Genomic DNA, 27,846 nt, shown 5'->3' with positions numbered 1-27,846 from the left:
AAAAGAAAGGGTCAAACTAAAAACCATGTTTCATTATGCCTGATGATCGTACGCAATACCATGGGTGCGTGAAACTCAGAGTTGCAAAATGATATAAGGAAAGTGTATTCAAATACATATATATATTTGCAGTATTCTATATTATGTGACGTCTGACCCATAATAGACTGACTTTTTTCAACATATTCAATTATTATTCAAACCAGCATGATTTCAATGTCCAGGCAGCCTATTCACGAAGGTCTCCAAGCTTTAAGATTTTATAGCTGGCTTAGCGAAAACGACCTTAGCTCATTCCATTCTCGAAGCGCAAAGTTATCTTAAGTTTATGACACCAAACATATGACAGGGTAAGATGGTGGACAAGAGGTGGCATGCTGAGTGATTAAGAAAGATGTCTGGTTCATAACGCAACTAAACAAAAACAGTAACATGTAATTAAGTTATTAATGGGGAAAGTACTTTTTTATATACGAAAGCTAAAGTTAGACATAAGCTGTTCTGTTCTGTTTTGGATAAAAGCCTTCACATGGAAAACATGACAATGTGTTAAAGTAGCATGGGTCAGTCTGTTCAGCCACTATCCGGTCCAGGTGGGTTGTTGAACGTTTGTTGCTCTGCCTCTATATCACAGATTGGCATAGACGTTGGAAGCACGGTTATATTCCTTCACAATGTCGTAACACAACTTGAACTGATCCTGCAAATAAAACATGCCTAGTTAGTCACACAAAGATAAACTGATACTGGTAAAATCACATCAGAAACAATGAAAGCTGTTACGGACACATATCCGTGCACATGTGTGTGTAAACCTACATGCCCCAGTTCGTTATTACAACGAAACTGTGGCTCATAAACTATCAAGGTGTGTCTCGATGGAGAAGTCTAAACAATGCCCTGGTAGCAAAGGCGCGGTTTATGTGTGAAGTCACTCTTTCAGTCCAGGTTTGCGAAACGGTTTGCTGATTTGTGATATGTAATTATGTATATTTATGTGATGTATTGCTCACCACTTCACACACGTCCAGGTTGAGCCCTATAGTCCATGAATGTATTGATGGCATTTATGGACTTATTCAGTCGTCAAGAAGACTAAATATTCCCACTGAAGGCCACATAAACTGATCATTCAAGGAATAATGCAATAGTAAAGGTATTTACTATTTACCGAAACACGTCACAGGGTACTGCGTTTTCATAATATCATCTAATGTTGAACAAACTTTCTGATTTGGTTCTTATCATCCACGACAAAGGAAAGTTTAAAGATTAAAATTACTCTACGTGCACAATTCACATATTTTACGAATGCATGTCAGAAGTGACGTATCTACTCACAAGGGTGTGTATGAACTGGGGTCTGACGCGCTGTAGTTCTCGAATGGTGAGGAAGATGTCCACTGTTCTGTCTAATCTCAGTCTGGTGATGATGTTCAGGACACTACAGAACACACCACTCGCTCCGGCACCGTCACTGGATTGAGAACCATCATGCAATAAATCTGGCTGGACACTGTACTGGGTAATGTTGATGTATATCAAACGTGATGAACATGCTGTCGCCCTAAAGCCTATCCATATTTTGTAAAGTTATGAAGCAACAATACCTACATTATTCTCTCAAAGATGATATTGTTTATATTCAAGTTATTCCGTTCTCGCTCGATGTTTACTGTCAGTATGCACAACCTTAGTAAGCACACATAAATGCTATATGTCACACATAGCTTGTACGTATCACAATTTTGATCATTAATCGTATTAAACAATCCAGATTTCTGATTGGTCAGTCTTTACTGTTTTAAAAACCCTGCCGCCAGCACGAATATCTTGACATAATAACGTTTGGTGATCCTTGTTTTAACTTCGAGCTACCTTACTGAATCTTACTCAATGGCCCACTGATTGCTAACCGTATATGTCTTAATCCACATATAAGATACATACTGGCAGTGCACCAGAACCTTGTGGTCAGCAGAGCTGATGATCCTGTCCACTCTGTTGACCAGCCCCAGAAGGGTAGCAGTGTCGGTCAGCATGTCCAGTGATGGGAGGCAGAACAAACTGACTGATTTCTCGCTGTTCTGTTTCATGGAACAAACTCAGACAATTCATGTGCACTTGGCAACTTCGGCATTACACGAATATATGGAAAATAACTATAACCAATCATCAATCTGATCTCAGTTCAATAGTTGCTTAATGTATTGTGAAAGAAGCGATAGTTTCCTTCAAATAATCATCATTCGAAATATATTCTCCAAAAAAGCAGGGGATATTTGTAAATAACGGATGAATATAGAAATACAAAGAGGTATCGAGTTATGGTATTGAAAGGATAGAGTGAGTGAATATGGTTTTACGCCGCTTTTAGCAATATTCCAGCAATATCACGGCGGGGGACACCAGAAATGGGCTTCACACATTGTACCCATGTCGGGAATCGAACCAGGGTCTTCGGCGTGACGAGCGAACGCTTTAACCACTAGGCTACCCGACCGCCCCTTGAAAGGATAGAAAAAAGGAAGGACTAGGTGTAACATGTCAATCAACAGAACATGATGGCGGTGTATTGTGAGCGACCAAACCACTCCTCTTGCAGCTAAAAGCCCCGTTCACCCAAGGCTGTGGGTGTATACGTCTCCTGATCATGTCCAGACGTGCTCAGTTGGGAAAAGGTCAGGACTCTTGATCATGGCTGACCATTGCACTCTGGTGATGTTTTGCTGCTGGAAGTAGTCCGTTGCGATACGTGCACGGTGGGCACGATCGTTGTCGACTTAAAAGACAAAACCTGGACCAGCATCCCGCCCCTTATCATTACCGACCCACCCCTAAATCTGTCATGTTGCCTTTTTAGCAGTTCACATGACTTCCATTAGGACGCCACTATGCATGTCTACGCCTAACCAGAATATCCAGAGTGAATCTGAAAACATTACTCGAGATCACTCTCGGTTATTCCCAAAGTTTCTATGCTTTAACCACCACTGGCGTTTGCAAGTATGTGTTTGTTAACGGTGGTACAACACGTGGTTGCCGAGCATGAAGACCATTTCTAATTGTCTGGTCAGTTATTTCGACCCTGGTCGCCTGGCGCAAGTGAACAACGATTTCATAAGCTGTTTTGGTTCTGTTTCACAAGCCTGGCTTCTGATTACTCGACTTGAGTTGTTGACATTAGGAGATCTGTGCAGGGTCAATCATGATCATTTTGTCTCTGCAGAAATCTGTTCCAAAGTCTGTAAATCACAGACACATTGAACATATCGGCCATCTCTCGCTGAGTTTCACCATTTGGAAGCATTCAAAAAGCCCTTTGGCGTTCATCGCGTTGTAGACGAAGTATTCACAATCTGATCATAAATACTGCATTAAAGCAAGATTAGAGAGCTTGCGTATTACTGTGGATAATGAAAATTAACCTTACTAATGGGCCCGAGCGATTTACCGACCGAGCAAAGAAGTATCAAAATAAGAATGACCCCCCACCCACGTGCACAAGGGAATTGCATGTTCCACGTGCAATGTTTCGGGCGTTTAGGGGCGTTAGGTTTTCGTTTCGCAAAGCTAATCTTCCTTCTGACGAACTATCATAACATTTATATTTCATGATCACCTACTATTTTGGAGGGTATATATTACTTTATATTCTGTGTTAGATGTTCCAACTAAAATAAGATGTACACGTATCTGATACAATATAACTCATACTCAAAAATAACATCCTACATTTGGGATATCAGTTCATGTCAGTGCAACATTTGATAAATATTAACAGACCTCCTTGTCATGTGCAAGCGTTAACTTCTTCTCTATGTATATTTCTCTGTTTGAATTCGCTTCCACTTGCGCAATAGTGAACGGCTCTGTTTTCAGCGCTTTGTTTTCTTCAGGGTACATTCCAATGGTTTCCTAAACAGTTAATCTAGGATAAGGACATAGGTCTTTTCAAACTGTAAAATACATGTATGTGCAAACCTCAAGAAGCCTGTTTAAAAATCGCATCTGAGGTGACAGTGAAGGTTCGTTGACATAATGGGGTTTTAATCTGATAATACTTACATATGCATTTAATTTGCCGAATCGTCAAATAAATGAATCAGAATTGTATAATTGGAGCCGTACTTGTTCGATATGGATGCAAACGAGCGTAATTATCTCTCTATCATATGATGCCAGTGGTTAAAAAAAGCATAGGATGTATTTCCTCTCACTGAAGTAATGAATACAATGCCTGAGTGTACCTCCTAGGAGATTACAAAATACTAAATGATTGCAGTCATTGTTTAAATTGCTTAAAGAAGCACCGACATAATTATCTTACAACGTCTGTTTGATCTGACTGGGAACGTAAGAAAATAGTTTATCGAGCACATAGGCATATCATTGATGTACAAGGTCTATTTCGGGTGGCATCAATTGCATCAATAATACTGTCAATGTTAGGATAAAATGAGGTTTCGCTAATAACATCTACCTGTGCTTCATCCAGACAGACAATGGTGAAGCAGTCATGGTCATACACAAGTCTCCAGAAGTCCACCACAGTGTCTGGCATGGGAGTCTGGGTGACGATCACGCTTGATAGATGTAGGGTAGACTGAAACAAAAATAGCAGTATCAATAATATAATATAATGACAATGACAATGTCCTCGGTCTATCAGATTATTTTGAAGTAAGCTAAATTATTGCTTTTTTCGGATGTTGTACCTGGTTTGATTCGTTAATTTAAATTTTAGTTACATGACAACCTTTTCCCATATATTGGGGAAGACGATATGTATGACGAGATTTTATATACAAACAAGACATTAGCAGATTTGGGATATCGTCATTATAACTGTATCTTTTGTTTGGCTTAAACGTAATAACCGACTCACTGGTAAAAATACTCCATTGATGTAGTCATTTCGTGTCTGGACAGGTGTACATAGATACGGCCTTGATTTATTTCCTTTAACAAATAATGATTAACATTTATTATCAACTAAAGTAACAACTGTGGCCTGTGATTTTAAATTAGGATTTTGCATTTAACAAAACAAATCTATCGTTCAATCTGAAGAGTGATAATACTATTAGTTAAACATCATGCAATGCACATTTATAATGTGTTTCGCCCAAGTTAATACATTCTGCAGTTTGAAGTATGCCATGTCAGCACATTTCTTTTACGACTGTGTTCATCTTACATGTTATATATTACATAAGATTAAAGTGAGGCTATTTCTTCGACTTTGAACAAACTGCTTGTACCAGGAAGGATATCTAAACTCCTGTTTTTGTCAGAGTTTTCTGGAAGAAGCGCATGTGACGTTGTCTCTTCTGTAAGGTTTGATGATAGTCCTCTGAGTAGCTGAAATAGAAAAATAAATATTGTGTTTGTGTTCACTTCAGTGAATGAGCCTTCTACGGCTTGGTGTAGCCATTGAACTACCTTGAATTGTTCCTTCAGCACGGCCTCGTATTGACCAACTACGACTAGGTCTTGCTACTGAAAGACCTTAAACTAAAATGTGTTTTTACTCATACAAAAAGAGGTATCATCCTCCTTTCTTTGGTGCATTAGTTCAAGTTGTAACTATAATATATGTCGAAATCCGGAAAAGCCATAACAGCAAAAACAAATACTATTTAACATTCTGAATAATGCATTAATGATACTATGTTAATGGCAAGTAAGACTACTGAACTTAGATGATAGATTGTATTGTGCAAGTAGATGTACCCATAATGAACGATCAGTAGTTTATGCTAAGTAGAAAGACCCCTAACGAATTTCCCTGGAAACTAAAGAAATTTAAAAAAATATGAAATGGCAAAAGTTGAGCATGTGGTCATAGCAATGTAGTGTCGTGCAAAAATATTCATCAGTTTGAAGGATATGGCACAGGAAATGATCTGAAGCCTAGAGTTGTTATCATGGAAAAAAGTTTAAAATTAGCAACCGCCACCAGTTGAGCTTATGAGGAGTGCATTAACAAGTTACGTTTAAAAGCATTGAACGGTTTGCAAGTAATGCCTCCGAATAGGATGGGACGCCAAAGACAACGGGAATCGAGCCAAAAACAATATGTCTCCCCTCCCTTTAGGGGTGGAGACAAATCTTTTTCGGTAACATGTCCTGGTCTTGTCCTACTACAACTAGGTTTTACTATTGAAATACCTTGAATTGTTTCTTCAGCATAGCCTGCTGTTGAGCCGTAAAGGTGTCTCCGAGGCCGAACGTTTTGTCGAATTCTGAGAACGTGTACATCGTGCCCCGACTGTGTAGCGCCTCCAGGACAACATCATGGACAAACTTGTACTGACTCTGAACAGAAAGATTAAAAATGGAACAGTCATAACTATGCACATGTGGTTTATGTCTATTCGTATACTGTCAGCAGCAGGAAGAATGAAACCATCACAGAGGTTCCCTAACGGAAGTCAATACACTATTGTTTGCGTGTTCGTGCAATATTTAGGCTGGTGTTGATACAGCGTTCACATACCTCCGTCTGGACCATGTTCATCCTGTTCAATCGCATCTTGCCTACACACATGTACACGTTGACTCTGTTATCACTCGCAGCTTCATCCATCAGGTAGTCCAGGGAAATGAACGCCCCTGTTCGGCCTACACCAGCGCTTGAAACATAAGAATAATACTTTGTAAAAATGTGCTTATTTGTAAATCTATTTCTTAAGTGAAGGTGACGATCAGTCAACACCACGCCCTTCGTTCTCCATAAGAAGGCTGTGTAGCTGGCACAATTTAATTGTCATCAATGGTTGCTCGTTGACATAAAGACCTTGACGAACTGGGGTCACAGGTGGCCAATTCTCCGAAGACGCCACTGTGCAAGAGTCCGTCTGCAAATCGTGGATTCGAATCGGACATTTGCTCAGAGAATGATTTTTGATTTGTCATCAAAATACCCGTTCCCGTTGGATACCCCCAAAGTGGTATCCGCTTCAGACCAGCATGATATGACAGAACTAAAATTACCATGGCAGAAGACATAAATCAGCATGCCACAAATTCATTCCTTTTCAGTTACATCTTTAGCTTCGACCTACAGATCTTTGCAGCCTGCCTTAAAATACCGGTCTCTGAGTCTATATTGGCGTCCACGTATTGGAGATATTCACTCAGAAGATCACGGATCGAGGCAAGTGGCCATGTGTCCAAGTATCAGCAAATAGTTGTCACAGCGTGTGCAGGAAAGAGTCCTCCCGTTCAGTCACTAATATGTAGGTGTCACCTACCATCACTCCCATCAATGTCTACATACTTTACTTTCAATTTGGCCCAATCCCCACGTGTACATGTAACATACCTGTACTGAATTATGACATATCCCGTTTCTGGAAAGTTACCTGCAGTGAACCACCATGGGCCCCCTGGCCATGTCCCCCTGTTTGACCAGTCTCCAGAAGTTGACGAGGGCAGGGGCAGAAGGAACACCATGGTCAGGCCAGGATGTGAAGTGGTAGTGCGTAACAGTTCTCTCGATACCCTGAGTGGAGCCAAATAGCAATCAATCAATCAATCAATCAATCAGTCAACAGAATTACAATAAATCAATTCAAGTAAAAATCAATGTATCAACTTCATATTTTGATTCATGGCATGCAGACAATTGCATATACATACTAATACTGATTGCATATAAATTTATGCCGATTAATATCTGATTAAGCCAAAGAGACAATGACATATTCAAATACATATTAAAATCATTAAACTAGGTTTGACATTTTTGCATTGTGTAGGAAAAATAATAATGAAACATATAAGTTGCTGATACAGATGAACATGTATTTGCATTAACTGCAATAACATATAATACGTTCTCATTCAAGTTACAATATTCAACCATTCTATAGTAAGATTTCATCCCAATACACACATACTTACGGAGCTTTGTACCACAAAAGTTGAGAGAGTGTAATCAGCTCTTGTTAACACATTCTTGCCATAAACCTTCACGTTTTCGTAGTTTTCGGTCTTGTTCGCATCGGGCCAGTATTTTTCACTTTTTTTCTAGAAAATGATAAATGCATTAGATTAATTGTAACATTGTTGTAGAACCAATCAACACCTTCACAGTATGTCTCAACATAAATTATCAGATAGTTCTCCAGGTAGACAAAAAGAAGCCAGGAAACACATCCTACCTTGTTCATCTCCATGAGCCTGGTCAGCATGACTATCTGTGTGACGTCCTCCTGCCACACCATCCGCCAGAAGTCAGTGATTGTCACCGGTTTGGGTCCTGTGGTGTTTATACATTTTTTCATTTATTCAAAGAAACTAATTTCATTTCTAGTACAAATGATTCAACCTAACACTTTTTACACACTTGTATTGTACCTCAGAATGAATTATCTAACCTACCTTGTGTTGCAATGTACTTCTGAGTATCATCATACCCCTGAAAAGTAGTATAAAGAACATTTACACTTTGTCTGCATATATTAAATAAATTACGCGCACCTTGCCTCCATGGTGATAGAGGTGATATTACTTATATTCGCTATATTTGCGATGGAAAGATATAAACTTATAAAATGTAGTGTACAAGTATGTATAATAATTATCCGTGTGTCCCAACTGATTTTCAGTTACCCATTCATGTAATGTTCATCACTGTATTGGCTGTTACGTTAAATGAAAGATATTCGAGACTGACTATTCTTTGTCGTTGTCATTTTGATTTATATGTACAAAGGTCAAATTGTCTGTGCCACTCACAGTGATGTAATTAGCATTGATGTACTCCTCTCCATCTGCCAACACTACCCTCGATTCATCATCTGAAGTGAATAACCAGCAGCATGAACGGTTCTGCATAGTTATAGTGATATCTATAGTTTCCTTTGAAGTAGTAATCATAAATAAGGATATTGTATAGATAATGCTATCACGAAAATCTCAATAGCATATATGCAAGTATTAGTATACAACCATATTTCTTCTTTAACATTAATTCATGATGGTAACAATCACTCTTTATATATGTCATGCATATTTATTTATCTTTTAATGTATGATCTTGATATCCACGCCAGTAATATACCGTTAATGATATAATACATGATTAACTTACATGGATACAGAGCAAGGAAGCGGTTCTTCTTCTTGTTTTCTGGCTGCTTGCCGACGTCGTGTGGGTGTTTTGCTCCATATGGGATGGCCTAAAACATAGGTTTTGCCCAATTTTTTGGTACTCATTACTCATTACCTCTCGGACGAGGCCATTTTTGTCAAGGATAATTTGGGATGCTGTTTTTTTCTTAAAACCAAATTAGAAAATCGTGGACAGGATTTAGATCGATGAGACTGTCCCTTGAGAGCTGCTTTTCACTCTTGCAGAGAAACACAAAATCACGTCCAGGAGAAGTTTTCAGCTTGTCACCTCTCTCGATGTTGTGTTGCAATATGCAGTATGTCAGTGCTTGGTCATGCCGAGACTGGCATGCATGCATTTGTGACATACGTAACAGGTGACTTGTCGTTATTCTGTTCTATGAAATAATTTCTGAAGTCATTTATTGTTCGAATTAGGTTTTATTTGTTAAAGATTCATTTTTATAATCGTTTACCACATGTTAGATATGGGAATCTCTAGGCTAGGCTGTATATAAAGACAATATAGCAGATTATGGGATACAATGTCCACATATTTCAGTGTGTTTCTCCCTGCAATATGTATCGCAATATTCAAGCGAATCATGCATGGACTCACAAAATGGATGTACACAATCGAACCTGAGAATTAGATATATCCAAAGTTTTAACCACAAGGTTACCTCATTGTCCTTTCGACAAAGTCGACCGTTCTAGCAGGGTATATTTTAAGTTATCAACAAACCTGAAATTCTGTTGCAAAAGTGGCCTTAGTTTTCTTCTCACTTATACACTGTTGCAGTTTCTCCAGCGTCATGTGAGGTGGTACAAAGTTGTAGTAGGTGGCGGCAGCCTCGTTGTCTCCGCCTACTTCAGCTTCAACAGATAGTGTGGCATCTTCGTCCTCATCGTCGCGGGCCGCTGGTGTTGATTTTGATTTCTTTCCAGCTGCGTTGTCTGAAAAATAAATCTAGAAGTTTTGAAATTACCTTCTTTTCTCACAGTTCGCGATTCCGCTTATACATGTACATACAGATCAGTACAACAGAGTGTCATTTGCCATTAATCATGCATTATCCATACCTCGCTAAAGTTTGGAAAATACATCATTGCATAACTTTTAATGTACAACGTGCTTATGGTAGCAATAGACTTCATCCATTAAGAGAACACAAGTGAGTGAAATAACACCGTCTTTTCCATTTGATAGAATGATGCGCCATTTGATTTCAACCTGCTTACAATTTACAGCTGTAACATATGGTATCCTGAACTTTACTTACTTTTATACATGTACACAGTAACATTTATTTTGTTTCAATATGTGTGGGTTATGTGAATTTATTTACTAAGGATACGGGTCATTTTGTTATTATCCATATCAGTACAATTTGACAGCACCTCAATCTTACCAGTTATGGTTTTAACTACAATCATGTCTTGGTTAGACTGCAATCTCTCGTCGTCATGTTTTGGTCCTTTTCTTAACAGAAGAAAAAGAAGGTAATGGAATCTGAGAGCATCTCCATTGTTGAAATGGCCACATGGTGGAGATATTAAATGTGATATCAATAAAATTTCAAAATATGAGGTGATGCGTATAGAAACACTATTGAGGTTGACAAGAGGTAAATGTAAATAAATGAGCTGTAAAAGTGTTGTTACGGCCGCCTGTAGATAACAACTGCGACGATTACGACGATAGCGATGACCAACAGAGCTGCAACTGCCCCTCCAATTATTCCAGCCATAGAGTCGTCCTTTCCAGCAGTATTCGACAGACCTACAAAAGGTAAAAAAATAATTGCTTTGAACAATATTTATTTCAATAACATAAAACAAGTGTACATGTATTGGATTGTTTCTCTTCTTTTATCGTAAATGTTTGCATAAATTGAAATATCTTTCGTGTCGCCCTTATATCAAACATTGGGGCAGATTAAGGATTTCGTTTCACAAGGTTGAACAAATCTTAAAGTTGACACGTATCTCTGGACACTCGATTAAGCAAATAACTACAATGTTCAGGCTACATATTGTCCGTGTGTAAACAATCATGTCTGGACCAGGGTGAGAGCATGATCAACTCCTACACCTACACCTAATAATCGTATGTAGGCTCCTGCGTCAATCATTGGATATTGAGGACCTCTTCTGTCCGAGAGTCCCCATCATATAACTTCTTTATACCCTTTTCAAATACTATGGGCTATTGGTTCAGCGGGGAGGACGTTACACATGGTTATTACATAGTCAAATCATACAATGTCGCTTTTTGCACAATTTTTGTGGGGATAGGCCAATACCGTTATTGGCATCGTAGTGTTGTGATGTTGATCTTGTTCCAGTGCATAAGAGTCATGTGATGTATTGTGTGCCAGAGGTGTAAGCCCATGTGTCGAACAGTGTAAATGCATGAGATAACGTCTGCAGTGAATGTGATACGTTAGGTAATTTTCATATGAAATTATCTTGATTCAAGTTTAAAACTGAGTGTATTTGTTTCAGACGAAAGTTGATCTTAAACAACTCTTATATGATCGTTGATTATTCGCCGTTCTTCGATGGTGATGGAGTTTAGACGTCAGATTCTACAAAGGTAATATGGCGCACATCATAAGCAATCTGTCCAACATCTATATCGAATGGCATTTCTTTTGGTAGCAGTCGATGATTCTTGTCAGTTTGTGACAGGTACAATAACAGTTAGGGGGATGTATTTGTTATTATAGATCATCCCCGAGTTTTTGTTTATTGTTTGGTTGTACGATCAAACAGAACCATTTATTTGCGACTACATAATTTAGATGAATATTTGCTTATTGGCTTCGTCAAAACGTGATAAAGTGATAAAGTATTTTGTGTATGAGAGATGACTTTTTACACGCGAGTGGATACGTGTAATTGTTACGAGGGTCGTGTCTCTCGAACAGCTGACGAAACATTACAGAATGTGAACGAGATGATCACATACATGTTGCGTGAAAAGGACCTTTAATTTCACTAGGCACATACATGTATTATCCGTAATTCCTCGTAGCTCGTAAATTATTCTCAAAATCATATTCAGTCAAAGATTTACTTTCCTTTTTAACGTCAAAGGGACACAACTCGTGTTAACATAAGCGAAAGATCACCCGCACCTGCATTCCGTTAAATTACATGACCAAGGCGTCTCTGAGTGAATACAGGCCAAGGCCAACATTCTTTAATTATTCATACTTCTAAGGATTTGATTCTTTTGTAAGAGTCATCTCCAGAGATTCTAACAGACTGTTATTAAATTCATCTCGGGCAGACAATTCATGGAAGCAATTTTATCTCTCTAAAATTCCACTGGGGTTTGGGGAAGGTCGCATTAAGATTGTGTCGCATTTTTTGCAAGGGTACAGCAGTTCAAGATTTACGGTATATAAGAAGTGGCTGTTTTGGTTCACTGTAATTTAGGGTGTTAGTCTAAATAATTCTTTCCTTGTTAATTATAGAAAATCTGTTCCTTTTCATGTTCAGACATGTACACATATACTTACGCGCGCAACGAAGACCTGAATATCCTCCATCACATCCGTTCCCGCAGGTTCCGTTCGTTTTGTCACATACTGTACCACTCTTGCAGTGACCACATTCTGACACACATCCACTGCCATACCTCCCGTCGTCACACACTGAAATAGCCAGTATGGCATTGCTAAGTCACATTTACCTGCATCTTCTGGTGTCAAATGATACGTAATATACATTTGTTCTCATAAACAAAACCAGTGGAAGTTCTAGTTGATGATTATGCACAGACTGAACTTGAAATGACAAACCATTTTTACGTGAGTAATTATGACTTCTGATATTCAGACAATCATTTAGAAAACGATACAATTTGTCATGGAAATGCAGAATTAACAGAAATACTGAGTAAACATGCACATGGATATGCATGCGCACGCAAACACTTGCGCCGACACGCAATGACAAATGACATTTCAGAGCTGATTAAGTTCACATGATTAATTGTCTTTCGGAAGCATATTTATACTCCTCTTTTCAATGCCTGTTTCCATGTATTATGGTGGGATATTTATATCCTTTTCCACGCACTTATTATGCAGTATTGAAATGGATTTTTCCAAAACAATACCAATTTACTCTTTTGATCAATCACTTCTCTAGATGTATACCTTGCAAGTGATAAATGTGAATGAAGCAAGAGATGAATGTGACAATATATGCACATGGACACCTTCTGAATGTATTGAAAGTATGGATATTTCGTATGAGACACGAACTGAAAACCAATGTGCGATATACCGTTATGACACGTGGTATTCATCCGCCCTGCTCCACATCCTCTAGGGCATGTTCCTGTTGACTTGTCACACGCATCACCATTTAGACAGTTTCCACACTTGGACGTGCAGTCAATACCATAAACACCATCTGCACATGCTGCAAAGACACTTGAAGCTGTGAGCGTACATGTAATAGTAAATGCAAATAGATAAGTCACTAAGTGATATAAATATTACATTCTAATCTACAAATAACATCATGTACATAGACTTTACTCATCTCGTTCCCGCGACATAGTGTGTTCGAATTCATTGCAACGGTTACTTTTCACGAGTATTAACCGGGTAAACTGTCAAGAAAAAGTTTCACCTTTCATGCCCACGAAACGATCGCAAACAGGACACTTAACAGTTACATATTTCGTTATATTTGGTGTATATATTATGTCCACTTCAGTTATCTTTGCCAGCTTTGACATGTCAGTATAAACAAGTTGAACTGAAAATGTAAATGTAAATATCGCCTGAGATAGGGCATATGCTAGCTTTACTCGTACCAACCTACAGTTTTGTTCATGAAACTTCGGAGGTGTCGCCTATCACAAAACTGTACATCTAAAACCGACCGTCAAAAACCTGATTTGGAAGACTTGACAACGTTATGTCATTAGAATCATATTTGACTTTCTTTTTCGCTTAAATGTTCATGTGTTTACATCGCATACAATGCACAGGTCTGACTTACCTTGATTACACCTGTCAGTGATCCACCCTGCTGCACATCCTCCAGGACATGTTCCATTTGTCTTGATGCAAACATCGCCATCCAGACAGTTGCCACACTGGACGCCACAGTCTGGACCATATGAACCACTTGGACATGCTGTGTACATAATTCAATGTTTGTTCATGATGTCAGTGCTATTTGAAATAACTTGCATTAATGTGTGTCTCACCTTCTTTATTCCAATGGTGATAAAATGGAATTATAACCAGAAACTCATATCTAAAGTATGTGAATATTTAAGGCATAAATATATTTTATGGAATAATCTGGGTTAAGAGAACACATAGAAACTTAAGTATAATATTGCATGTATAAAATCTACACTCACGTTGAACACAGGTGTTGTTCATCCATCCTGCAGCACATCCTTTTGGGCATATTCCTGTTGACTTGTTACATGCCTGACCATTAAGACAGTTTCCACACTGGGAGGCACAGTTGATACCATACCGTCCATCCAAACACGCTGTACACGTTAAAACGATTATAAAAAGTTAATAATGTTCAGGATGATGAGAAACATGGAAGATATTCTGCTGTCTAGGAAGATTTCAAAGAGCGCCATACAACGCTTGCTCGAAGTTGTTTGATCAAGTTAAAACCTCAAATGCCCTATTGAAGAGTTTAAAGATTTTATGATAGACACGTGGAGGACATATCCATATACTTGACTTATCAGTGACCAAAAATGTCTGATGCAATATACGTTCCCATGAGTGTTTCTCTTTGAACACTTGAATTGTCTTTGCATGTGTTTGTGGCGGGTGCGACCGATAAGGCATGATACACTGACTTTGTCGCACTCCAAGCAACGAAAAACTATTCACGTTGAAGACAGGTGTCGCTTAACCACCCTGCTGCACAACCTCCAGGACAGTAGCCTGTGGTCTTGTAACAATGGACAGCGTTTAGGCAGCTTCCACACTTGGAGGTGCAATCTCCATAGTACCCGTCTGGACATGCTATACATGTCAAAGAAGACCTTTGTCAGTTGTATTATTAAATGTTTATGAAAACACGTTAATTTGTAATGTTATTATGCTCGTAATGCTATAAACGTCATTCTCAAATGGTTGGAACATGCCAGGAGACATTACCAATATCAAACACTGTGGACGGACCGAATATATCATACGCATCAAGGTATATATCACCGCATCTTATTGAAAACACGATGGCATTTCGTGTTACATTCAACCAATTAATACCTTAATTAATACGTACTAGTAATTCGTCCATTTAAAAATGTCCTGTAACGTTTGCTGTGTATGTCTGGAACGTTAGTATGACGTCATTATGATTATATGACAAGAGAAATGACTTCATCTCTCCCTTTATATTCCGCAATATTCCAGCAGTTCCAGCCTTCGGTGTCCACGTTTCACAACTTTAAAGATCCAATCAAACATGATCTTTGAACGGAAATTTCGACTCTTGTTCAAAGGTTATTTGATAAAGGTTACAACATTTAAAGCGTCACCAGCGCTTTAACAAAGTTTTATAATAGACATATAGAGGATATTTCCAAATTTGATGCATCATTGTCTGATGCAATTGCCTATTTCGTCTTTTACCATATGATGTTCACGTGTTTGTATTCAGGCGGGCACACACACCTTTTCGCGATTTCACTATTTGATAGTAATATATATATATATATATATATATATATATATATATATATATATATATGCTTTTAGCAGGGATTTCTTTTGAATGTGGAAAGAGTTTTTTAGCGTATGTACTTGTGAAACAGAGGTGACTCTGGCAAACCTAAAATCAAGCAATGATAAGCCTTCCTTTGTTTTTCAAGACTACAATCATCAATGATTGTCAGTGAAAGTAATTAAATGCCCACTATCTGTGATAAAGTACATATTGATGAAAAAAAAATTCCTGACTCGTAAAAAACATGTTTTTATTGAATAGTGCTTTAGAATGTATTGTCTTTGAATTGTCAAAAACATTGATCAAATTCAGTGAAAACCCTATCTATGTGAAAGACATCATTAGCGAATTTACATTAAGAAATTTCGTAAACGTACTCTAATAATATGCATAAAATCAAACTCAAAACAAAGAAATGTACCCACGTTGAAGACAGGTGTCAGTTGACCAGCCTGCTGCACAACCTCCAGGACAGTAGCCTGTGGCCTTGTTACAGTAGGCATGATTGCGACAGCTGCCACACTTGGAGGTGCAATTTCCATAGTAACCGTCTCGGCATACTGTATATGAAGTAAAAGAATCAGTTGGTCACCTATACCACAGATTACATATATACAGTACGCACTGTATGCAATTACATGTTTATTAAAATATGATACACGTATCCTTGATAAATCACAGATATGTTCTGTGCATGCCAATTCACATTATAATTAACATGGCGCCTACGTAAATCATACCGGTTTTTACAGTTTTGCTAAACGTTTCACTTTAAGGATAAAGGGGTACAAGAAGGTTAAAAGATCACGACAGGGTCATCAATAAAGGGACGTTATTAAGGTATTATATAATGCACGTTCCTTACTTTTGTCAATTTTCAAAAGTCACAGACCCCCTGCATATTTTACAGTAAAACACTCTACTCAATTGACTCCAGTGTTTGTGGATATACCTCTAAGACATCATGTTATGTTCACACCAAAAGATTTCACTATTTCGCAATGCCGTCTATGTGAATGAGTAAAAATTGCTTTAATCTGCATCAGCAGTATTGCAGCTATTCGCGAGCGGAGCAAAAATTAGTTTTCTACAGAACGGAACATTGAACAAAACTGATGGAAAGATCACTAACACACCAGTCAAACATCACAGTTTACAGTAAAAACTGACGTTCAAAACTTAAAATCTATATCTAATCAAACAGTTTAATTTCCTTAAAATTATGCTGAAATAAGTTGTAAGAAACGGTATTAAAAGGTCCAAAACAGTTTGAACAACATAAAACATTGACGAATCAGTCCAAAATCAGTGAAGGCATGTTATCCAACCAAGGGTTGTGTGGAATTAAAGACTTGGTTATTCCAGCTTTGCCACAACATATTTCTAACATATTGCCAAACAGCAGGCTTCATATCAGTATATGGAAAAATACTTCTCGTAAATGATCCGTGTATGCGAGGCTCCGAACCTGTACCTGATTGACAATTGATTCCCATGTATCCTGGAGCACATCCACTCAGACACTGTCCAGTGATCTTGTCACACACTTCTGTGTTTTGTGAACAGTGACACTGATTGTCACAATCCTCATCAAACCAACCGTCACTGCAAACTGAATATGAGCATGATACGAATACAAAGCTAACATGAAATATAAATGACGACATCTTATTGAAATCATATATTATTCTTGATGAACAAAATTTTGGAAAGAGTCCATTTGCGCAGCCCATTAAAAACCAACAACACATTAAGGAGAACACAGGAAGCCAAATACGTTAAAGGTGAATGTAATATTTCTGTCCTGTCTACTTTTCTATTTCTAGAGCTGATGTGAAGGCCTGTTCTCTATAATGGCATATACACCAATATCTTTTACCAAAGCGGGGCGAAAGCTCTACGATTCCCTAACCCCTTGCTGATCAGGGGTTTGTTTGGTCTGTCACCAATAGTCTCACCAAATACCTGAACATCTACTTCCGGGGTAGCTTTACTATCAGATTATGAAGACTGGCTGTGATATAACTTAATTGTTGATCAAAGCAACGTTACAACGCAAATCTTTCGCTCACACGATCAATGGTGTATGTTAACCTCCAAATATCTCCACCTCGCATGGTGTGAGAAAATCGCTTGTCTGTATAGTGAGTGTATTTACACAAATAGCTTTGTCCCGCCTCTTGCGATAGTTCTTGGATGCCGCAAGAAGAATAATTTAACATATGTAACCAGGCTAACTTTGGATACTTCTCACACATTAAACAGTCATCCTGTGATACTACTTAATTATTATTCATAGCAACGTTACAACTCTAATGTTTCACTCACACGATCAATGTTTACCTACCAAATATCTGCACCTCGCATAGCGTGAGGAAATCGCTTGTCTGTATGGTGAGTGTGTTTCCTGTCAGTGGTTGTTGACATCTAACGTCAGCTGTAGCAGCCGGTTGGGTATTCGTTGACCACTGAGCGCACAGATGTCCATCGACGAATATCTTCATGCCCTTGTTTCTTTGTAGTTCTGGATTTCAATGGGAAAATGTGCAGTCTTATGAGGGTCAGGCGTTATAGTTGATAAAGCACCAGATCGTTTAGGACCGTGAAATAGGTCTTCAGCAGCCAATGCTTGCCGTAAAAGGTGACTATGCTTGTCGTAAAAGGCGTCTAAATTGATCGGGTGGTCAGGCTCGCTGACTTGGTTGATGCATGAGGCTCACTGACTTGGTTGATGCATGTCATCGATCCAAATTGCGTTGATCGATGCTCATGATATCAATCACTGGATTGTCTGGTCCAGACTGGATTATTAACAGACCGCCGTCATATAGCTGGAATATTACTAAGTGCGGCGTTATACAACTAACCAACCAACTAAATAACCAGATAGATTAGTCATGTGAAATAGTACAGAAGGTTATGGCATGCACGAACACAATTCCAAAAAGACACAAAAATGTTCCCGAGATCAGGATGATCATGGCTTTTGACCACAACGTACCTATACTGACAACAATCCAAAAGCACCTGTCATTAAGCAGTACAGTACAAGATCCATACACCAACGATACATTTTGTTATGTTAATGATTTAGTTATGTGTAGTCAAACATGCTACATTTTAATGATATTCGTCATATCAAAAACAAAAACAAATTATATTTTGCTACCCATACTCACGGTCATTACGTAGATACAGCCTGATGCGTTGTATCTTGTCTGTGTTAGAGGTGTTCAGGTACACAGTCCATGTGTGGACTCCCCAGTTTGTATGCGTACATGTCAGTGGTTTACTATAGAAGATGTTGGTAGTTCTGCCATCTACAGCATATTTAGCCTCGAAATAGTGTTGTGTATACCCTGTCAGGTAGTTGTTTTCAACGTATGTACTGCTCTGGTTGGCACTTCTTCCTAAAGCAATATTTTCTGAAGAAAAAGAAACAGTGTCATCACCATACACATAAGACAATGGTGGAAACTATGCAAGAAGGTTCAGGTGTGACAACAGCTAATGTATGGCCGTGTACATAATTTATTGACATTCAGTTTACTTAATTAACTGAAGTATGGAAACAATTTGGAAGCCAACGTGGAATATTGATCTAAGGTGTTTAGTTACATTACTTGCATAATATAGACACCCTTGCTGAAATAATAGAATCACAACTGTATATGCTGACGATACAGTCTAAAAGTTTTGCCACTATATATATTAGCTTCTTGGTACGGCTTTCAATATTAATTACCATTTTTCTTCACAACAGCTAATTATATATTTGGATAGTAATGAGTCCTGTTCATAAGGACATCGTGTCAGAATACATGTATATATCTTACACCCTCTTAAAACTACACGCAAAGGAATGCAATAATCTCTGAATACGTCACATTTCCCCCCACACAACAACTTAATTTTTCGGCAATTGCATATTCCAGTTTAAATCTTAGTATGCACCCAACTGTTCAAAACGTTGTCGTCGTTCTTTCAGTTGCGTTCTGCAACGTGTTTTCAATCTAAAGCACAGATCGAAGTCAGTATGTAATTTACCGAGATGGACTAATTCTAATAGTGACAAGATGGAAGAGTCACATACAATAATAGTGATAATATATTATAATATCCTGTTCATATAGCGCCAAGTTTCTTATACAATGTACGTAGTACAGTCTGTGTGGGGGAAAACAGATGTGTTTTTAATTGCTTGCGGAAAGCTTGGAGACTGGATGCCAATTTCATTTTTATGGGAAGATTGTTCCAAAGGCCAGATGATGCACATTGGAAAGGGAGTCGTAGTTGGTTCTTGATTGGGGTATGATGATTTAGTCTTTGTTCTGTGATCTCAGAGTTCGGGATGGAATGTGACTTTTGAGGAGTGACGACAGATATGATGGGACTGAGTCGTATTCAAACACTTTTAAACAAAGATGAGCAGTTTGAAATTGATTATGTTGGTAACACAAAGCCAGGTTTTTTATCCGGAGTACTGCAGAGTACTGCCAAGAAAGAAAAACAAAAGCCAATCCCGAATACTCACGTCTCTGGCAGTAGGAACCAAACCATCCCTGTTGACATCTGTCTGGACTACCGACCTGGCTACAGGGTGTAGACGGGAACAGGGAACAGGCAGTCGCTTGGTCACAATGGCATTCGGCATCTACAGAGATATTGAAAATAAATAATGTTGTTTTGACAATATAGGGATATCTACTTTTACAGATCAAATAATGTTTCATCTTCCTACTTGATATCCAGTCTTAGCTAGAACTGTTATAACCAGGATAGCAGGTACCATATGAAACAAAGTAGCACATTCATAGTTGATGGGGGCACGGGTGGCCCAGTCGTCTAAGGCGCCGCGATTCGCTGTGCAGAGTTGCGTCCCTTGGGCACGCCAGAAACCTATGATTGTTGGTTCGAATCCCGGTTCGCCCCGATTATGTTTCTAGGTTTGTCAGCACCATACCCGTGCTCGTGGGTTTCACCGAAGTGGTAAACGTCTGAGACCTGCATCACTTCGGGCTTTCCTCCCACATTAACCTGACACGCCGTGATATGACTGGAATACTGTTAAAAGCGGCGTTAAGCCCAACTCACTCACTTACTCATTGTTGATACTAAACGGACTTTTATAGAAAATCTTACCAGTGAGTGTCCCAGTGACTAACACCAACAGCACCCCAGTCAATAACCATGCCATTTCGTCTCAGGTCTGTTTCTTGGGAGCTGAATCTTGAAACGAAATAGAAACTGACGTTGATTCTACCACCATTCATATTTCATGCATGCATACAAACCACACATAGTTATAGAGGACATGCTACGTGCCTATAACACGTTCTACGTTCAACTGGTACGGTGTTTGCAGCTGGGAATATCACAAATATTTACTAATTGGCAAATTCCTAATTGACACATTTTTATTTATCTGCCCAATCGAACAAATAAACAAGTAAACTCGTATTCTTGCGAAACAAATCCTTCGGGCTCATCTTGTCAAGATTGCCCTGACATTTGATACGCCCTCATCGGAACAATGACACAGCGGAACAATAGCTTGCCGACAGGTATACTAGATTATATGATAAATGTACGAGACAATGGACGGATGTAAACACACGGATAAGAGTAGTTATCATATTCTTTGTCATCACTGCGGACTCGACAAACATAACATTGTATATGTGGAACGTGCAGAACAGTTTACGTACGTATATGTATTGGTATCTCAGTTGATCACATTTGAAATTCATGGACACTGATTGGGGTATTACAGCTACGCATCAACTAAACGGACATGAAAATTTGCATCTTTACATCCGTGTCAATTATCAGTTTATAAACAAAACATCTGACTAGTTTCACGTGCACCTTTGCTATCATCGAATTTGTTATGGACACGCGCTTAAGGTGCATCTTTCTGCTATCGTCGCGTTTGTTATGGACACGTTTCACGTGCATATGTTCTATCGTCGCGTTTGTTATGGACACATGTTTCACGTGCATATTTGTTATCGTTGCCTTTGTTTTGGACACGTGTTTCACGTGCATTTTTGCTGTCTTCGCGTTTGTTATGGACACGCGTTTCACTTGCATCTTTGCTATCTTTGCGTTTGTTATGGACACGTGTTTCACGTGCATTTTTGCTGTCTTCGCGTTTGTTATGGACACGCGTTTCACTTGCATCTTTGCTATCTTTGCGTTTGTTATGGACACGTGTTTCACGTGCATTTTTGCTGTCTTCGCGTTTGTTATGGACACGTGTTTCACTTGCATCTTTTCTATCGTTGCGTTTGTTATGGACACATGTTTCACTTACATTTTTCTATCTTCGCGTTTCTTATGGACACGCGTTTCACTTGCATCTTTGCTATCGTTGCGTTTGTTCTGAACACATGTTTCATGTGCATCTTTTCTATCGTTGCGTTTGTCTTAGACACGTGTTTTACTTGCATCTTTTCTATAGTCGCTTGTGTTATGGACACGTGTTTCACTTACATATCTGCTATCTTCGCTTTTGCTATGGACACGTGTTTCACTTGCGTTTCTGCTATCGTCGCGTTTGTTATGGACACGTGTTTCACTTGCATATTTGCTGTAGTCGCGTTTGTTATGGTCATGTATGTAGCTTTTATCATATTGCTACGGTCAAATAAAACGAGGTCCATAATAGTTTCATCAATAATAGTTTAAAGTTTCTAAAACCATACTCAATCAGCACGTTCAAAATGCTTCCCATTTATATAACATAAATTGTAATTTAACACGCTCTTCTGACATGCTTGGGTGACACATTGTATTAGGTTTCGAATGGTGAGGAAATGTGAATTCTTGCCCCAAGCCAGTACATAAATGGACAAGACAACATTCCATGCAAGCCTAGAATACTTAGTATAGATTTATTCTTTTTCTGATGCAGCTCTCTGATTTATAATATTACACAATTTAACATCAAGTCTGTCCTGAATTCTAGTTAAATCTGAAATATATGTTTGCTTTATTTTTGTGATTAAAACAGCAAAAATATTAAAGTGGAGATTGTACATACCACTTGTTGCATCATTCGATTTCAAACTGGAACGATGATATAAATATGGTTCGGCTGTTTAATAGTTGTGAGTGAGTGAGCAAGTTGGGTTTAACGCCGCTTTTAACAGTATTCCAGTTATATCACGGCGTGTCAGCTTAATGTAGGAGGAAAGCCCAAAATGATGCAGGTCTCAGACGTTAACCACATCGGTGAAACCTACGAGCACTAATATGGTGCTGACAAACCTAGAAACATAATTGGGGCGAACCGTGATTCGAACCCACAATCATAGGTTTCTGGCGTGCCCAAGGGACGCAACTCTGCATAGCGAATCGCGGCGCCTTAGACGACTGGGCGACCCGTGCCCCCTTTAATAGTTGTGAACTCTTCACAAATGGTGGATTAACTATGATGGATTTAACTGGCGTAACTGTAGCTCTGCGTTGCTGCTAAACGATTTGGATTGTTACTTTTCACTACACAGAGCTGCAGACTGTCCCACAGTGTTTTCCTAAAGATACCCGATTCGGAAAATACCGCACTCACAACCCTGCCATAAAGTGTACATGGATCGTGATCCCACTAAAGCTGCAATCCGATTCGCTCTCTAAAACACATTCCTTAAAATACATGTACTTATATTTTCGATCACACGACTTTCTATGTTCTTATCGGGATCGCATCATCGAAGGTGTACGGAGCTTAGGCCGCCATTGTTGTTGGGTGAGCATGTCGGGGTCCTGTGGCTACCCGGATTTAGAAGCTACTATGTTTATGTTTATAGAGCTCAACACAGACTGTCACACATCAGTGATTTTTCCGCTGTGGTGAATCATGCAACAATAATGCACTGGTATAGTTGGGAGACTCTGTTGTCGTGAGTTGTCCACAAACACATACAATTATACGCTGTTTTCACTCATGCTATGTTTGAAGCAATAGTTTCAAAATGTATATGAATATACTCGTGTGTATAACGAGAAAGGGTGACTAATATCAACAAAACGGGTATCCACAAATACCTCTCCATGTCAACACAATTCACCGTGCCCTGCAAACTAAAATAGACTCATAACCCAGCGTCCGGTCTCTCAAACGCCAGACGCTTTACAACTAGCCATAATGGTCATGTCATAGTTCATCTCCCTTCAGAAATTACGGTATCAATTACAAATGTATAACATCGTGGTAATGAAAGGTACATCATACACATCGAGATGAATTACACAATGTTCGACACGCATGTAAGACGCTACAACAACTCACCTGTGTGTTCCCACAAAGGAACAGTGAACTTCAACCAGGAAGAAAGTTGTTGATCTTTGTAACGTGCTGTGACCCAGGGTCTCCCCATTTTCCAGGAGCGTAAGTTTGCATTGGCTGGTATTTTGTTAATATTACATCCTGGATTCCTAGGTTTTCGTATACAGTCTTTAGATGTTATCCATGTGAATCAAATGTCTCTGTTGGATAGAATATCTGGTAAACACTGGGGAAAAGTAGGAAGCTAGAAAACAAACACAAGTGACACTTATATGTTATGAAGTAACTTCTGTGGTAGGGAACGAAAGTGTGAAGTGAATAGCTGTCTAAGGAAAGAATTGTTAGTTAATGTATAGAATTAATATTAACGTCTATCTTTATCAGAAACAATCTCTAGATTTCAGTTATACCTAAATATCTAGATCCAACTTATACCTAAAAACCTACTTCTCAGTTATCCCTAAAAATCTTGATCTCAGTTATACCTAAATATCTACTTCTCAGTTATACCTAAACATCTACATCTCAGTTATACCTAAATATCTAGATCCCACTGATACCTAAATACCTACTTCTCAGTTATACCTAAATATCTTGATCTCAGTTATACCTCAATACCTACTTTTCAGTTATACCTAAATATCTACATCTCAGTAATGCCTAAATATCTCCATCTTAGTTACTCCTAGATATCTAAATCTCAGTTATACCTAAATATCTACATCTTAGTTACACCTAGATATCTAGATCTCAGTTATACCTAAATATCTACATCTCAATTATGCCTAAATATCTACATCTCAGTTATACCTAAATATCTACATCTCAGTTATATCTAAATATCTACATTTGTTACACCTAAATATCTACACCTCTGTTATGCCTTAATATCTACATCCCACTTATACCTAAATATCTAGGTCTGTTATACCTAAATATCTACATCTCAGTTATACCTAAATATCTACATCTCAGTTATGATAAAATAACTTGACCTCAGTTCTACTTAAGTATCTAGATCTCAGTTAATACCTAAATATCTACATATCAGTTATACCTAAATATCTACATCTCAGTTATACTTAAGTATCTTCATGTCAGTTCTACCTGATGACTTGATCTCAGTTATACCTCAATATCAACATCTCAGTTATACCTAAATATCTAGATAGCAGTTATACCTAAATATCTAGATAGCAGTTATACCTGAATACATATACGGTTTCCATCCTCCTCAGTATGCGATTCATGTACGAAATTCCTTGAGACTAACTTTTTGCATAAAAAATTGTAATCTATCCAGTGTCTGGCTCACGTTGAGGCCTGTCAGAAATCTGCCACCTCGATTCTCATGCATTGTATTATAATGAGTGAGTGAGTTGGGTTTAACGTCGCTTTTAACAGTATTACAGTTATACCGCGACGTGTCAGCTTAATGTGGGAGGAAAGCCCCAAGTGATGCAGGTCTTAGACGTTTACCACTTCGGTGAAACCCACGAGCACGGGTATGGTGCTGACAAACCTAGAAACATAATCGGGGCGAACCGGGATTCGAACCCACAGTTATTATAATGAGTGTGTGTGTGCCATGAATGATGCAGATTGATACAGGTACAGGCCATGAGCATAGGTAAATTGCTGACCCGAATCAGAATCAGGGTGTAACTGGGATCCTTGCACATCTTAGGAATCCATCTTTTGACAGGGAAGTACAGTGTCTCAGGCGACAGAGAAATCGTGACTTCTCATTTATATCACGTGGGCACAATAAACCCAAATACGAAGATTTCTTTTCGTTAACATGTTATGATTATACGCCGTATTCATTTACATGTAGGTTTATATTAAATAACAGGTCACCGAAGCAAATAGCTGATTCATGTTGAGGTTGTTTTATTACTCTGCCCTGCAAATATTAAAGTGTGTTATACATTTGTGTTGCCAAAGCGAAGCGTAGATCTTCCGCTTGACTGCATACGTGTCAGCTAGCCTGGCGAGAACCTCATACCTGCTCCTGTCGCCGTCGTATTGAGACATTATCACAATGAGAGTATAGCCTGGGGTGGCTGGTTGCGATAAATGAAGGAGGGATGATGTGAAAAATAGCATTGAGATACATTCTTTGACAGCTGTGAAGGAAGACTGCGGTTACAATATGGACATATGGTGCAAACACGTACACTAACAAGCACATTATGTTAGGTTTAATCGCCCAGGTGGATTTGAGTCAGATTATGGGAATGCGTGAAGTGGCAGACATGGGATGTTACTGATGCGCAGGGATCAATGTATAAAATGGACATGCTTGGGGCGATTACAATATTTGTGACAATTAAACTCCTTTAAAGCAGGACACTACGCAATATGTACACCTTTCAGTAACGTGTACGGCACTGCTACCTACAGTGACGACTACTACAGAGCCTACTGTGCATGTCACGGACTACCTTTTACGTGAAAATAATATGTGTAAAAAAACTGTATAACGTCAATCAAATTACATTATAAATTCATGAATTTCTTTGTTTGTTTGTTTGTTGTTTAACGCCGCACTCAGCAATGTTCCAGCTATATGACGGCGGTCTATAAATAATCGTGTCTGGACCAGACAATCCAGTTACTGACATCATGAGCATCGATCCACACAATTGGGATACGATGACATGCATCAACCAAGTCAGCGAGCCTGACCAAACGATCCCGTTAGTCGCTCTCTTTACGACAAGCATAGTCTCCTTTTACGGCAAGCATCTGTTGCTGAAGATCTATTCTGTCCCGAATCTTCACGGGTCATTCATGAATTCATTAAGATATCATTTTGATAGTATTTTGATTTGTGCCCGATTTATCACCACAATCCTTGCTAGTACAACGATCAGGTATCAACATAATTGCGATGTTTAGATGGTTGTACGCCATGAATAGTTTTAGATCGATGTTATCGGGCAACATCACACGAAGGACCTTTTGTTATCACTGGTGTAGTTTCTAGTTATATATAAAATGCTTTGGGCAAACGAAGTTAATTGCGTGACAATGGACAGTATATTTTTCTGGCTATCGTTTTGAAATATATAAATAACCTTACACTTGTTAAAAGAAGCAGTACCATGCTTAAGGGCTCCACGACGATTTCCGGGTCATTTTTATGCGTCGGATATTACAGACGGCGTATAGTCGTTGGAAACTAGTAGAGTGATTATAATTATTATTATGCACATAATTAAATTTTCGTTGTTTCGTGGATTCCGTATAATAATAATTATAACTGTACTTTTGAATTCCATATGTATGCACACTATATGGACTATCATACAAAGTAGACTTGCGACAGATACTGTAGCATTTCATTGTGTAAATAAATGGGATATATCATCAACCACGTGAACTTATTGTCAATAATAATGAGTGTGATTGAGAATGTTGGCTCCCATGTCCATATCAATCGCAATGAGGCAGGATACTATCCTTCCTAACTGAAGTAGATTGTCCCAAATTACCAATAACTGCAGGAATACTTTCCTTTACATGTACAAGAGTTTGTTGTAGCTTTCATACGTTGCTAGAGTTCCACCCAGGAATCCCCAAGGGTTCCTATGCCTTTTAACACATTTGTTTGTTCGTCTGTTGTTTAATGCCGCACTCAGCAATATTCCAGCCATATGACGGCGATCTGTAAATAATCGAGTCTGGAT

The 27,846-nt window shown here is 38.6% G+C and overlaps 2 protein-coding genes across 2 annotated transcripts in view; both read right to left on the bottom strand.

Moving 5' to 3' along the window:
• LOC124116614 overlaps positions 1 to 27,846 on the bottom strand; it is a 153,147-nt gene that overhangs the window by 85,768 nt on the left and 39,533 nt on the right. The window lies entirely within an intron of this gene.
• LOC124127382 (receptor-type tyrosine-protein phosphatase mu-like) lies at positions 439 to 24,360 on the bottom strand. Its single transcript, XM_048401400.1, has 29 exons — positions 24,155 to 24,360; positions 21,004 to 21,090; positions 20,396 to 20,515; positions 19,041 to 19,286; positions 18,209 to 18,385; positions 17,336 to 17,473; positions 16,287 to 16,421; positions 14,522 to 14,659; positions 14,152 to 14,289; positions 13,426 to 13,563; positions 12,654 to 12,788; positions 10,789 to 10,906; positions 10,536 to 10,606; positions 9,869 to 10,080; positions 9,104 to 9,191; positions 8,749 to 8,810; positions 8,392 to 8,428; positions 8,172 to 8,269; positions 7,912 to 8,037; positions 7,371 to 7,510; positions 6,503 to 6,638; positions 6,175 to 6,321; positions 5,265 to 5,364; positions 4,889 to 4,962; positions 4,484 to 4,606; positions 3,787 to 3,918; positions 1,951 to 2,087; positions 1,342 to 1,477; positions 439 to 700 (listed from the first exon to the last, which is right to left on the bottom strand). The coding sequence occupies exons 2-29, from the start codon at positions 21,056 to 21,058 to the stop codon at positions 629 to 631; spliced, it is 3,429 nt and encodes a 1,142-aa protein (XP_048257357.1). The 5' UTR covers positions 21,059 to 21,090; positions 24,155 to 24,360; the 3' UTR covers positions 439 to 628.

Source organism: Haliotis rufescens, unplaced genomic scaffold (genome assembly GCF_023055435.1).
Source record: "Haliotis rufescens isolate VD_foot unplaced genomic scaffold, xgHalRufe1.0.p SCAF_22, whole genome shotgun sequence".
NCBI lineage: Eukaryota > Metazoa > Mollusca > Gastropoda > Lepetellida > Haliotidae > Haliotis > Haliotis rufescens.
The sequence above is the reverse complement of the archived record's forward strand: the minus strand, read 5'-3'. Positions and strand labels throughout refer to the sequence as shown.